The sequence below is a fragment of the Oryctolagus cuniculus genome, chromosome 12 (assembly GCF_051225735.1).
Source record: "Oryctolagus cuniculus isolate XC-2025 breed Fujian yellow rabbit chromosome 12, ASM5122573v1, whole genome shotgun sequence".
NCBI lineage: Eukaryota > Metazoa > Chordata > Mammalia > Lagomorpha > Leporidae > Oryctolagus > Oryctolagus cuniculus.
This window is the reverse complement of record NC_142878.1, coordinates 88631889-88646350: the sequence shown is the minus strand read 5'-3', so window position 1 is coordinate 88646350 and position 14462 is coordinate 88631889. Positions and strand designations below refer to the sequence as shown.

At 43.4% G+C, this 14462-nt stretch overlaps 1 protein-coding gene across 8 annotated transcripts in view; it reads left to right on the top strand.

Moving 5' to 3' along the window:
• The window catches only part of DPP8 (dipeptidyl peptidase 8), a 71974-nt gene that overhangs the window by 1059 nt on the left and 56453 nt on the right, over nucleotides 1–14462 (top strand). For 5 of the 8 annotated variants that reach the window (XM_008268879.5, XM_002717966.6, XM_089310584.1 and 2 more), the window contains exons 2-3: nucleotides 3115–3384; nucleotides 11203–11315. In XM_008268879.5, coding sequence (XP_008267101.1) covers nucleotides 3126–3384; nucleotides 11203–11315 — 372 coding nt within the window. In that variant the 5' untranslated portion in view covers nucleotides 3115–3125. Of the gene's footprint in view, nucleotides 1–3080; nucleotides 3385–11202; nucleotides 11316–14462 lie in introns of those variants that run through there. The other 3 variants (XM_070054386.2, XM_089310586.1, XM_089310585.1) reach the window with 2 other exon arrangements.

Here is a 14462-nt window from a genome sequence, read left to right as displayed (position 1 = left end):
ATCACAGATGTTCTTTTATTTTTCTCTCTTGCGAAGCTAAAACTTCAGTACGCTTAACGCTTGTAATATTCCCGAAAAGTTAACTTATTTCAGTTATTCTGAATAACCTGCCGAGGGAGGAAGCAAAAATGGGATGCACGTTAAGTGACTAGCACTTTTTTATCTTATGAAGACTGATAAGCTATTAAATTCAGCTTAGTTCCCTTTCTGCAGAAATGGCCTGTTCCATAATTCTTGGTTATTGTACTGAGGTGGTTCTGTCTCCAGCCAGTTCGATCTGATGTTATTTAAAATAGGAATAGACACAGAAAATAAATGTTGTAAATCACCTGGCATTTCTGAGGGTTTGCAATAGCCAGTGAGTAGCCTCACTTCTGTGTGCCTTTTATTATGTGTTAAAGCCCTCCCATAATTTTCCTTTTCTTTTTTCTTGTGTCTGGACATCAAGGTTTATGCTATTGTTAGGATAGTCTTTTGAGTCAGTTGGGGATTTTGATAATACAAAATGCAGATACTGTAGTTTAGACATTACATCTTACATCAAAAAACTGATTATTTCTGCGTCTGATTTAAGTATCATTTTGAGACTTCTCTTTAATCTTTTTGGCCACATATTGTCCATTTTAATGATGATGAGCAGTCTTGTATCTTGTTTCATTGTCCTGAGTGGAGGGATCTTTGCTTGAAGTTGAGTCACTTGGATAAGATCTCCTTGCATGTGGGAGAGATCTAAACAGAGCAAGTACAGTAGGTGGGCACAGGGAGGGTCCCTAAGTGAAGAGGTAGGTGGGACAGTGAAACGCATGCCTGGGGCTGAGAACGGGCACTTAGCCTATTGTATTTTAGAAAATGCAAGTCACAGCTTTTGAGAATGTATTTGGATATAAGGTGTTAAGAAATTCTAGAAAGTGTTTAGTGAAACATTTGTCAAAATCCATTAACATAGTATCAGATCTGTCCTACAAAAGGCCAGACATGATTGAAACAGAATGGCAGTGTGACTTGAACATGGAGAGTGTGTGTGTAGAGAGACTGACCCTGGTGGAATCCCGGAAGACCAGGTATTTACTTACAGGTAGGCTGTCGGTGCTTTTACATAGTGGAGATGTGAAGTGAGTGTGACTCAAGGAGCTGGGTGGTGAGGCCTGGAGATGCTTCTGCTGTGTCCCTGATCTTTTTCCTTAGTCCTTTCCTTGCAAAAAAAAAAAAAGAATGTGGAGATGAAGTTCCAAACTTTACACAAGGAAAGTTGTGTGATTATTAATTGTCCCTTGCTCTGTTGGGTATAAAACTAGGCCCACTGACATACTTGATGGAAAGTCGGCCTCTGCTGGCTTTAAGTAGGTCAGCAACCACCCCGTCACATACAAGTATGTGCGGATTTCAACATTCTTTTTTTTTTTCTTTTCTTTCTTTTTTTTTTTTTTTTTTTTTTTTTTTTTTTTTGACAGGCAGAGTGGACAGAGAGAGAGACAGAGAGAAAGGTCTTCCTTTGCCTTTGGTTCACCCTCCAATGGCCGCCGCGGTCGGCGCGCTGCGGCCGGCGCACCGCGCTGATCCGATGGCAGGAGCCAGGAGCCAGGTGCTTTTCCTGGTCTCCCATGGGGTGCAGGGCCCAAGCACCTGGGCCATCCTCCACTGCACTCCCTGGCCACAGCAGAGGGCTGGCCTGGAAGAGGGGCAACCGGGACAGAATCCGGCGCCCCGACCGGGACTAGAACCCGGTGTGCCGGCGCTGCTAGGCGGAGGATTAGCCTAGTGAGCCGCGGTGCTGGCCGATTTCAACATTCTGTGCACCAAAATAAACGTCTTTTAATTCCATTTTCCATGAGCTTTTGGAGGTGTCCTTGTCCTGGTGTGGAATGTCAGTGTGCCAAATACCAGTTAGCAGGTAACCTAATTCTTTACCAAGTTGTGCCAGATTTTGACCCCTGGAAGTGAATGTCCATTGTAACGCTATTGTGCACTACCTGTTGTACTGTCTAGTGGGTTTTCTGACCACTTTGGCTACTAGAAGATTGAAAGTGATAGTGTAGCTCACTGTAGCATGTAAAAGACACAGTAACCCGGGCTCCCGGGTCAGCTCATTTCCCTGCCATTGATGTACTCGTGGTAAACTTGAATCACAAACCTACCCCTACTAACTTCCCCTGTGGTAGTTACCTCTTACCACGAATTCTTGTTAATTACAAAATTAAGTTTAAACACAACATGTTAAGTGTGAAATTTGGTCACATAGATGCAATTTAGTTTGTGTTCTACTGAACTAAGAATTCCTATTAGATATTAGCAAGCCCTGATTTGGGATTGAACTGGTAAATTGAGTTCAAATTTTTATCAAAATAAATACAAACATTGAATTTTTGCATCTACAACTTATTAAAGCCATTTAAGGATAGCATCTTGTTTTCTGTCATTGGTATAATTATATAATCAGAATTGTATTATCAGTCATGTAAGTTTCTTCAAAATGTAGATATCAAAATATAGTAATATCTAGACTAGAGCAAGAGACTCAGAAACAGCAGGCAGTGAAGTGTTTTGATTTTTGGAGTTCCATTTAAAAGGAAACAATATATTTTCTTGGGTATGCCCTAGGAAAGTTATTACAAGCACATTGTTTGAAACAATTCTGTTACTGTTCTAATTGGTCATGATTATTTCTGCTAGCTGAAGAACTGCACAGTTATCAAATGTGTTACTTTTTTAAATGCAAGAACACTTAACTCTCTTGGCACATTGAGATTCACTATTGACATGCTCTTGGGTGGAGCGTAGCAGCCAACTGGCATATGGCCTGTTTCCTTCCAGTGTGGGAAAGAAAAAAGGAATTTTGGCAAGAGATACCTAGGGAGAGTTTTTTTATAAAAGTTCCCAAAGGGATTTACAGTCACTGTGAAATAGAAATGACCCCAATTTTTTTTTAATCTCGTTTTGAAACTGAACACAGAGAAGGGGGAGCTATTGCTTTTCTTACTAAAACCTAGAAACCCATTGCAGCTGTGCTAAAACACATTTTTTTCTTTTCTTTCTAGGGGAGGGCCGTAGGCTGTCAATCTGTTCATATAAGAAAAGACAGGCCTGTGAATAGCTCCATGTGCCTTGTTTTTCTAGGAAAATGCAACATGGCAGCAGCAATGGAAACAGAACAGCTGGGTGTTGAGATATTTGAAACTGCGGAGTGTGAGGAGAATACGGAATCACAGGACCGGCCTGAATTGGAGCCATTTTACGTTGAACGATATTCCTGGAGTCAGCTGAAAAAGCTGCTTGCTGATACTAGAAAATATCATGGCTACATGATGGCTAAGGCTCCGCACGATTTCATGTTTGTGAAGAGGAATGACCCAGATGGGCCTCACTCAGACAGAATCTATTACCTTGGTGAGTATGAAGTTACGGTTTCCCCGAGGAAATGTTTCATGTCAAATTTAAAGGCCAGAAAAAATTTGCATTCAGTTTTTCACTGCCATTACAAGGGGGGGAAACCCGAATTGGAAGGAATTCAATTTTTCTATTTTAATTTCGGCTTGGCTCATTGACTTTATTTTTACTTACAGATAGAAAATCATGATCATGATCTTTCTTTCAGAGTCACAGTTACAGATCCAGGAATTGCTTTTTCCTAAAGTTCATTTGAAATGCCTTTCCTTAGGAATGATCAGGTTACAGTGGAACCATGAATTTGTTCCCACTCTCAACAGCTGCTCTTTTTTTTTTTTTTTTTTTTAAAGGACTGATTTATTTATTTGAAAGGCAGAACAACAGAGAGAGGGAGACACACACAGAACTTTGGTCCACTGGTTCACTCCCCAAATAGCCTCAACAGCCAGGTCTGGAACAGACTGAAGCTGGGAGCCAAGAACTCCATCCTGGTCTCCCACATGGGTGACAGGGGCCCAAGTTGTTGGGGTATCTTCCACTGCCTTCCCAGACACGTTAGTAGGAAGCTGGATCCAAAGCTGAGTAGCTGGGACTTGCACTTGCACTCTGATATGGGATACCAGGGTCCCAAGTGGTAACTTAACCACTGGGCCATAATGCTGGCCCCAGCTTTCATTTTTTTTAAAAAAGATTTATTGGCCGGCACCGTGGCTCACTAGGCTAATCCTCTGCCTTGCGGTGCCGGCATACCGGGTTCTAGTCCCGGTCGGGGCGCCGGATTCTGTCCCGGTTGCCCCTCTTCCAGGCCAGCTCTCTGCTGTGGCCAGGGAGTACACTGGAGGATGGCCCAAGTCGTTGGGCCCTGCACCCCATGGGAGACCAGGATAAGTACCTGGCTCCTGCCTTCGGATCAGCGTGGTGCACCGGCCGCAGCGCGCCGACCGCGGCGGCCATTGGAGGGTGAACCAACAGCAAAAGGAAGACCTTTCTCTCTGTCTCTCTCTCACTGTCCACTCTGCCTGTCAAAAAAAAAAAAAAAAAAAAAAAAAAACACCCCAAGATTGATTTATTTATTTATTTGAAAGGCAGAGTTATAGAAAGGCAGAGCAGAGAGAGAGAGAGAAGTCTTCTATGCTGGTTCACTCCCCAAATGACTGCAGTGGCCGGAGCAGAGCCTATCGAAGCCAGGAGCCAAGAGCTGCTTCTGGGTCTCCCTCATGGGTACAGGAGCCCAACGATTTGGGAAATCTGTAACTGCTTTCCCAGGCCATAGCAGAGAGCTGCATCGGAAGTGGAGCAGCCGGGACTTGAACCAGCACCTATATGGGATGCCGGCACTGCAGGCGGTGGCTTTACCCACTATGCCACAGTGCCAGCCCCTTTCATTTTTTTTTTTTTTTTAAACAACAGCTGATTTGAGCTCTTCTATCTGAGACCATTTGTTCCAGACTTAAGGTCTGTTTAATTAAATATAATAATGTGCTGGTTTACTTTTTTCTTTATTTTAAGAATAATTTCTTCTCCAAAGCTATTTCCAGTATGTTCCATTCATTAATAGCGTGTGTGTCTGTGGGGATCAACTGAGACTAGACTAAATTACTGGAACTAGGACTAATTCTATGCATCTGCTCTCCCACAATATGGCGCTGGGGAGGAGCAAACAACTACGCAGCTGCCTCATCAGTTTGATAAGCTGCAGGAGCTGATCCTGCTCCTGATTGGAGGAGAGCAGCGTGCTCGGCGTGTGGGTAGCAGAGTTGGGATTGGTGGAAGAGGACTATAAAGGAGGAGAGAGACAACATGCACCGGGAACATCTGAAGGAACACCTGAGCAGCCCCTGAGAGAGCCAGCCGGCAGTGTGCCGCTCCTCCGCGGAAGCGGGGAAAGTGGCAGGGGGGGTACCGCCCCTCCACGGAGGTGGAGGGGTGGGCAGCCAACCCGGGAAGGACCAGCAGCAAACCCGGGAAGGGCTGAGCAGACGAAAAAGCGCAGGGTCCTGTGTTGTTCCTCCGGGAATGGGGGAGCGACATGTGTCCCCTTTTTTTTTTTTTTTTTTTTTAAGATTTTATTTATTTTATTTGAGAGGTAGGGTTATAGACAGTGAGAGGGAGAGACAGAGAGATAGGTCTTCCTTCCATTGGTTCACTCCCAAGATGGCCACAATGGCCAGAGCTGCGCTGATCCTAAGCCAGGAGCCAGGAGCTTCTTCCTAGTCTCCCAAGCAGGTGCAGGGACCCAAGCACTTGGGCCATCCTCCACTGTTTTCCCAGGCCATAGCAGAGAGCTGGATTGGAAGAGGGGCAGCTGGGACATGAACTGGTGCCCATATGAGATGCTGGCAAAGCAGGTGGAGGATTAACCTACTGCGCCATGGCTCCGGCCCCTCCTTTTTTTTTTTTTAATGTGCATTCTTACCACTTTTCAGCATAGTTTTTTTTTTTTTTTTTAAGATTTTATTTATTTATTCAAAAGGTAGTTAACAGAGAGAGAAAGAGAAAGAAGGAAGAAGAGACAGAGAGAGATCTTCCATCCACTGGTTCACTCCCCAAATGGCTGGGCTGACCTGAAGCCAGGAGCTTCTTCGGGGTTTCCCACATAGGTGCAAGGAACCACGGACTTGGGCCATCTTCTGCTGCTTTCCCAGGCCACTAGAAGGAGCTGGCTCAGAAGTGGAGCAGCAGGGACTTGAGCCGGTGCCCATGGGATGCTGGCACTTCAGACAGCAGCTTTACCTGCTATGCCACAGCACCGACCCACATGTCTTTTACAGATAGAATCTGCATCATAATTATAGGCATCATTTTTTAAGAACTTCAGAGTATTCCTATATATAATTCTATAATGTAATTTTTTTCTTAATCAGTTCTCTGATAATGAGCATTTAGATTTTTCTCATCTATTATGAAAGAGGAGGCATCACTTAACGTCACTTAACGTGACATACTTGCAGAACTAATTCAATAGAGTAGAATTGCTGGGGCAAAAGGAGTATATTTTCTGAATGTTCACTTAGATAGCTGAATTCTCCCTCAAAGGGTACAGGAGTCATATTACCATGAACACTGTCCCAAAGCTGCTTCTCTTCTCTACCAGTTGTGATGAGGAGTCACACTTTTGATCTCTCTCAATCTGGTTAGCGAAAAGCAGACTCTCATTGTAGTTTTAATTTTAGTTCTTTTATTTGTTTGAGCATCTTTTTTGCATTTTTAAAAGCCATTTATATTCCTTTTTATAAGTCTCTATCTTTTTGGAGGGAATTGGAGGGTTTTTTAAAGATTTATTTAATTATTTTTTAGATTTTTATTTATTTATTTATTTTTAAGATTTATTTGACAGGTAGAGTTATAGACAGTGAGAGAGAGAGAGAGAGACAGAGAGAAAGGTCTTCCCTCCATTGGGTCACTCCCCAAATGGCCGCAAGGGCCGGCGCTGTGCCGATCCGAAACCAGGAGCCAGGTGCTTCTTCCTGGTCTCCCATGCGGGTTCAGGGCCCAAGTACCTGGGCCATCCTCTCCTGCCCTCCCGGGCCACAGCAGAGAGCTGGACTGGAAGAAGAGCAACCGGGACTAGAACCCAGTGCCCACATGGGTTGCCGGTGCCACAGGTGGAGGATTGACCAAGTGAGCCACAGCGCCAGCCCTAAAATTTTATTTATTTATTTGAAAGACAGAGCTACAGACAGGGAGAGGTAGAGACAGAGAGAAAGGTCTTCCATCTGCTGGTTCACTCCCCAGGTGGCTGCAATGGCTGGAGCTGAGCCTACCCAAAACCAGGAGCCAGGAGCTTCTTCCAGGTCTCCCATGTGAGTGCAGGGGCCTAAGCACTTGGGCCATCTTCTGCTGATTCCCCAGGCCATAGTCAGAGAGCTGAATTGGAACAGGAGCCAGTGGGACATGAACCGATTGGGATGGCATATACCAGTACCACAGGCGGAGGCTTAGCCTACTACACCACAGCGCTGGCCCCAAGATTGATTTTTTAAATTTATTTGAAAGTCAGAGGTAGAGGGTGGGGTGGGGGTGATTTTACATCTGCTGGCTCACTCCCCAAATGGTTGCAACAGCCAGGGCTGGGCCAGGCTGAAGCCAGGAGGCAGGAATTAGGATCCTCATCTGGGTCTCCCATGTGGGTGCAGGGGCCCAAATACTTGGGCCATCTTTTGCTGCTTTTCCTGACACATTAGCAGGGAGCTGGATTGGAAGTGGAACAGCCAGGACTTGAACCAGTGCCCATCTGGGTTGCTGGAGTGACATGCTGAGGCTTAACCTGCTACACTACAACACTGGTCCTAAAAGAGGTGTTTTTTTTGTTTTTTTGTTTTTTTGTTTTTGTTTTTTTAGATTTATTTTATGGGGCAGGTGCCGTGGCACAGTAGGTTAATCCTCCACCTGCAGCACCAGCATCCCATATGGGCGCCAGTTCTAGTCCCAGCTGTTCCTCTTCCAATCTAGCTCTCTGCTATCGCCTGGGAAAGCAGTAGAAGATGGCTCAAGTCCTTGGGCCCCTGCACCTGCATAGGAGACCAGAAGAAGTACCTGGCTCTTGGCTTCAGATCAGCACAGCTCTGGCCGTTGCGGCCATTTGAGAAGTGAACCAACGGATGGAAGACCTTTTTCTCTGTCTCTCCCTATCACCGTCTGTAACTTTACCTCTCAAATAAATAAATAAAATCTTTAAAAAAAAGATTTATTTTATTATTTGAAAGGCATAGTTACACAGAGAGGAGAGACAGAGAGAGATCTTCTGTTCACTGGTTCACTCCTCAGTTGTCCACAGTGGCCAGGGCTGGGCCAGACCAAAGCCAGGAGCTTCCTCTGGGTCACCAACATTTGTACAGGGGCCGAAGCAGTTGGGCCATCTTCCGCTGCTTTCCAAGGAGCACTATCAGGGAGCTGTACTGGAAGTGAGCCAGGTCTCAAACGGGCACCCATGTGGGATGCTGTCACCCTGGGTGGTGGCTTTACCTGCAACACCTGATTTGAAGCTGATATCCCAAGTGGCATCTTAACCAGTATGGCAAATCCTGACCCTGGAAGATTCTTTTTTGTTTGTTTAAGGTTTATTTATTTATTTGAAAGAGTTACAGAGAGAAGGAGAGAGAGAGAGAGAGAAAAGTCTTCCATCCACTGATTCACTCCCCAGATGGCTGCAATGGCCAGAGCTGCGCTGATCCAAAGCCAGAGAGCTGGATCAGAAGTGGAGTAGCTGGGACTCAAACTGGTGCCCATATGGGATGCCAGCACTGCAGGCGGTGGCTTTACCCACTAGGCCAGTATTAGCCCCTAGAAGTTTCTTTTATAGGCAATTGTACATTACTAAGAATGCTTATCCCAAATGTGGTGTGCTTAGAAGAAGCATTATACAGTAACAAGCATTTTATTAATTACCATTTTATATATTCACATGACATTTGATTCATTGATAGAAGACATCAGCCCAAATAGCCTACTGTAGTTCTGAAGACCAATAAATACCACTAGGAAAGGGACAATGGGAAAAAACACTTGTGCTCATTCAGAATTGGTGTGTCTGTACGTAAAATGCCTTAGAAATTTTTATTAGTCATGGAGAAGGCCAAGGAAGGCATTATGGAACCAGGAGCACGTGGAGGGGGTGACTGAAAGCATGCTGAGGAAGGGTTCTCATTTGAGGATAAGTGAGAACCAGTTTAACTTTTTTATTATTATTACTGGGGGCCGACGCTGTGGCACAGCGGGTTAAAGCCCAGACCTGCAGTGCCGGCATCCCGTATGGGATGTTCAAGTCCGGGCTGTTCCTGTTCTCAGCCAGCTCCCTGCTAATGCACCAAGAAAAGCAGAGAATAGCCCAAGGGCTTGGGCCCTTGCACACGTGTGGGAAACCCAGAAGAAGCTCCTGGCTTCTGGCTTCGGATAGGCTCAGCTCCAGCTCATGTGGCCATTTGGAGAGTGAACCGGCAGATGGAAAACCACTCCTTCTTTCTGTAACTCTTTCAAATAAATAAAATATTATTATATATTTGTCTCTCTGTTTAGAAGCCTGAGGACTCTTAGGAGAAGGCATAAGGAAGGTATGATCACATTTTGTAAAATTTGATGCCACAGTGCTGGTCCCAGTAATCACAGTCTTAACAATCCTGTAAGAAAGCGGCTTAGGGCTGGCACTGTTGTGTAGTGGATAAAGCTTCTGCCTGTGGCGCCAGCATCCCATATGGGTGCTAGTTTGAGTCCTGGCTGCTCCACTTTCAGTCCAGCTCCCTGTTAATGACCTGAGAAGGCAGTGGAAGATGGCCCAAGTGCTTGGGCCCCTGCACCCACATGGGAGACCTAGATGAAGCTCCTAGCCTCTGACTTAAGACTGGCCCATCTCCAGCTTTTGCAGCCATTTGGAGAGTGAACCAGCGGATGGAAGATCTCTCTCTCTCTCTTCAGCTCTGCCTTTCAAATAAATAAATAAATCTTAAAAAAAAAAAAGCAGCTCTAGAATGTACAAAATAGATTTAAGACAAAATTAATGTTATAATGCTATAAATGTTAGTTGATGTCTAACTTTTTACTCCAAAAATTAAAAAAAAAAAAAAACCCACAAACTAAGAAAGGTTTAGAAAAATAAGGAAACAAAGGAAGATGCAGATATTTCAGGGCTCATCCTCTGCTTTTGCAAGGGTTAGCCTGGAAGTTACTGTGCCTTCCACAGACTACTTTTTGCTGCCGTCATCAGAAACAGGCTGAGAATCTGTTCCACCTGAGAGAAAATTTCTTACCCTTTCTGTATGATTTCTTTCTCCTTCCTTCACTCTCCCCAGCTTTCTGGAAATGATACCTTTTCTAGTACTACTTAGTGTAGAAAAGCTTTGTTTTAACTTTATTCAAGTTTTCTTTGTTTCCCAACTTCATAACCACATTGTGTTTCCATTAGCTCTCTTTTGTATGGGACTCATTCTATGCTGCTGTGATCTTCCCGTTCGATTGTTGCATGATTTCACAGAGTAGACTTGGCTTCTGCTTGATTTAGACCTGTTTTTCCTTTGCCCTTCTCCAGTAAAGGACAAAGAGGTGTTTAGCAAATCAGGCATCTGTTTCTATGTTTTTTATTAATTTATGTATATGCATACACACACACATATAAAAGACTTGTTTATTTGAAAAGCAGAGTTACATAGGAAGAGAGAGAGAGAGACAGAGGCTGGGCCAAAGTGTCTCCCACATGGGCACAGGGGTCCAAGTACTTGGGCCATCTTCTGCTTTCCTAGGTGCATTAGCAGGGACCTGGATCAGAAGTAGAGCAGCTGGGACTCAAACTGGCACTCATAGGTGATACTAGCATTGTAGGCAGTGGCTTAACCTTGTTTTGTTGAAGAAAATGTCCATGGCATATGTCATGTGCACATCATATTTAATAACATTAGTTATGGATCCTGTAGAGTGCAAAATATTGTGCTAAGTGAAAGGCATTATGTAGTTACTAGTAATTATGATTGTAATAAGAATACTATTTTAAAAATAATTATAGGGGTCAGTGCCGTGGCATAGCAGGTAAAGCTGCTGCTGGTTCGTGTCCTGGATGCTCCACTTCCAGTTTAGCTCCCTGCTAATGTGTCTGGGAAAGCAGCGGAAGATGGCCCAAGTGCTTGGGCCCCTGCACCCACGTGGGAGACCCGGAAGAAGCTCCTGGCTCTTGGCTTTGGAGCGGCTCAGCTCCATCTGTTGGGGCTGTTTGGTGGGTGGGCCAGCAGATGGAAGATCTTTCTCTCTCTATCTCTTCCTCTCTCTAACTCTACCTTTCAAATAAATCTTTTTGAAAAATTACAATAATAAGTGATTATTTTTTTCTTATAGCTATGTCTGGTGAGAACAGAGAAAATACACTGTTTTATTCTGAAATTCCCAAAAGTGTCAACAGAGCAGCAGTCTTAATGCTCTCTTGGAAGCCTCTTTTGGATCTTTTTCAGGTAGGATTAAATATTGTTTTTCCCATAATTTGGTCTGTTTTCAGATGCTGCATTTATTTAGAGGCAGAAATTGAGTTGTAGCTTTTTATTTTTGAAATAAATGTGAATCAAAAATATTTTTATGTTTTTACATGTGTGATCTTTGAATTCCAATATCTGAAACTATACAATATTACAGTATTCAGTCATCTTTAACTGTGATCTCCCTGTTGAACTGCCTTTTCCCTTTCATTAACATTCTAATTCTTAATTTTTTGGAGGATTTTTTTAAGATTTATTTTATTTATTTGAAAGAGTTGCAGAGAGAGGTAGAGACAGAGGGAGAGAGGTCTTCCATCTGCTGGTCTGAGCCGATCCAAAGCCAGGAGCTTCCGCCAGGTCCCCACGTGTTTGCAGGCATCCAAGAACTTAGGCCATCCTCTGCAGCTTTCCCAGGCACATTAGCAGGGAGCTGGATCAGAAGTGGAACAGGTAGAACTCGAACCAGCACCCATATGGGATGCCAGCACTGTAGTCCAGGGCATTAACCTGCTGTGCCACAGCACTGGCCCTTGAAGAAATTCTTTACATAAAAGAGCTACCATATATTTCCATAAAGATTTTTACTTATATATTGAAATTTAATTTATAGTTCTAATGCTTAGTAACAGCATTAACTTAAATAAAGTTTGGGTTTTTCATCTAAATTGTATAATTTAGTTTGTATAAAATCAAAACTTAGAGGCTTTTGTTTCAGATTTTTAGACAAAAAATTAAATAGTTGAGAGTATCTCAGGACAAGATGATAGTCTGAGTATATTTGCCTTTTTGCTTCTCCTTATTTTTACATTATTTCTTCGTTGAATACCACATTAGGGCTAAAGTGTACTAAAACATATTTCTGATCAGAATTTTTAGAAAATAACCTTTGTAACTATCCATTTGTAATGGATGTTCTTATGCATAGGCTTTTTAAAAATTTATTTATTTGACAGGTAGAGTTATAGACAGTGAGAGGGAGAGACAGAGAAAAAGGTCTTCCTTCTGTTGGTTCACCCCCCAAATGGCCGCCATGGCCGGCGCTGTGCCGATCTGAAGCCAGGAGCCAGGTGCTCCTCCTGGTCTCCCATGCGGGTGCAGGGCCCAAGCACTCGGACCATCCTCCACTGCCTTCCCAGGCCACAGCAGAGAGCTGGACTGGAAGAGGAGCAGCTGGGACTAGAACTGGCGCCCATGTGGGATCCCGGCGCCGCAGGCGGAGGATTAACCAAGTGAGCAACGGCACCGGCCCCATGCATAGGCTTTTTTTTTTTTTTTTTTTTTAAAGCATTCTTCCTAATTCTGAGAACAATGTATTGAACTGAAGTAATAGTAATTCTCTTAAGGAACAATTTGTAAATTACTAAGTCAAAAGGCTTTTGTTTTTGTTTCACTTTTATAATGGAAATTTCCGTAACATTCAAAAGTAAAATAACATATGAATAGTTTTCAATAATTATTAAATCTTGTCCATCAATCTTTTACTGTAGCCCTACCAACTCTCCCTCACAATCCCCACTCCTACTTCTCAGATTATTTTGAAGTAGATGCCAGTAGATTATTGAATTTGTAAGTAAATCAATATGTATCTCTAAATGACACTAATAACTCTTTTTAGTCGTTACAATATCGTGCTCACACCTAAAATTATTGCTTATTTCTTCATATCCTCACTTGTTCACTTAGCTTACAAATTTCCTGATTCTTGAACAGATTTTTTTCTTTCTTTTTTGTTAAACAATTTTTTTATAGCTGTATTTGAAAGGCACAGAAACAGAGAATAGTTGGGCAGAGAAAAAGAAAGAGAGACAGAACTATCTTTTATCTTTTGGTTTCATCCCCAAATGACTGCAATAGTTAAGTGTGGGCCAGGCCAAAACCAGGAGCCAGGAACTTGGGTGGTAGGGGCCCATCTTCCTTTTCATGTACATTAGTAGGGAGCTGGATCAGAAGCAGAACAAACACCCCAGACTCAAACCAGCAACATGGGATGCTGGCATCACAAGGAGCAGCTTAACTCACAATGCCAAAATGCTAACTTCTTTTTTTATTTCCCCCCAAAGATAATTTTTAATTATTTAATTATTTATTTTAATTATTTAATTATTTAAGGAATACAAACTTCATGTATTTCATAAGTACAACTTTAGGAATATAGTGATTCTTCCCACCCACACTCCCACCCCTCCTCTTCCCTCTCCATTGCCAGTCTCATTCCCCACAAAGATCCATTTCTTTTTTTTTTTTTTTAAATATTTATTTATTTATTTGAAAGTCAGTTATACAGAGAGAGAGAAAGAGGTCTTCCATCCACTGGCTCACTTCCCAATTGGAAATTTGAGGCACACAGACACGGGAAGTAAAGGCCCTGAGAAGACACAGATTAGACTTAAGTTGCTACAAGCCAAGAGGCTGCTAGAGCCGCCAGGAAGAGCCAAGGAAAGATTGCCCTATGGGGCCAGCTCTTGGCATAGCTGGTAAAGTCACTGCCTGTGGTGCCAGCATCCCATATGGGCACAAGTTCAAGTCCTGGCTGCTCCTCTTCTGATCCAGCTCTCTGCTATGGCCTGGGAAAGCAGAAGATGATGGCCCAAGTCCTTGGGCCCCTGCACCTGCATGAGAGACCCAGAAGAAGCTCCTGGCTCCTGGCTTCGGATCAGCGCAGCTCCAGCCATTGAGGCCAGTTGGGGAGTGGACCAGCAGATGGAAGACCTCTCTCTTCTCTGCTTCTTCTTCTTTTCTGTGTAACTCTGACTTTCAAATAAATAAATAAATCTTAAAAAAAAAAAAATTAGATTGACCTAGGAGGCTGACCCTGATGACTTCTTGAGTTTGGATTTCTGATCTCAGGAACTGTGAGAATAAATTTCTCACAAGTTTGTGATAACTTATTACAGCACCCCTAAGAAACTAATCCATGTCCTTTGATGCACAAATTTTTTAATGTTGATGAATTCTAATGTTTCTAATTTTTAATTGACAGACATAGAGAGACATCTCCCATCCTCTGGTTCACAATAACTGGGGCTAGGCCAGACTGAAGCCTGAAACTGGGAATTCAGTTCAGGCTATGTGGTGGCAGGGACCCAAGTACTTGAGCTATCATCTGCTTCCTCCCAGGGTATGCAT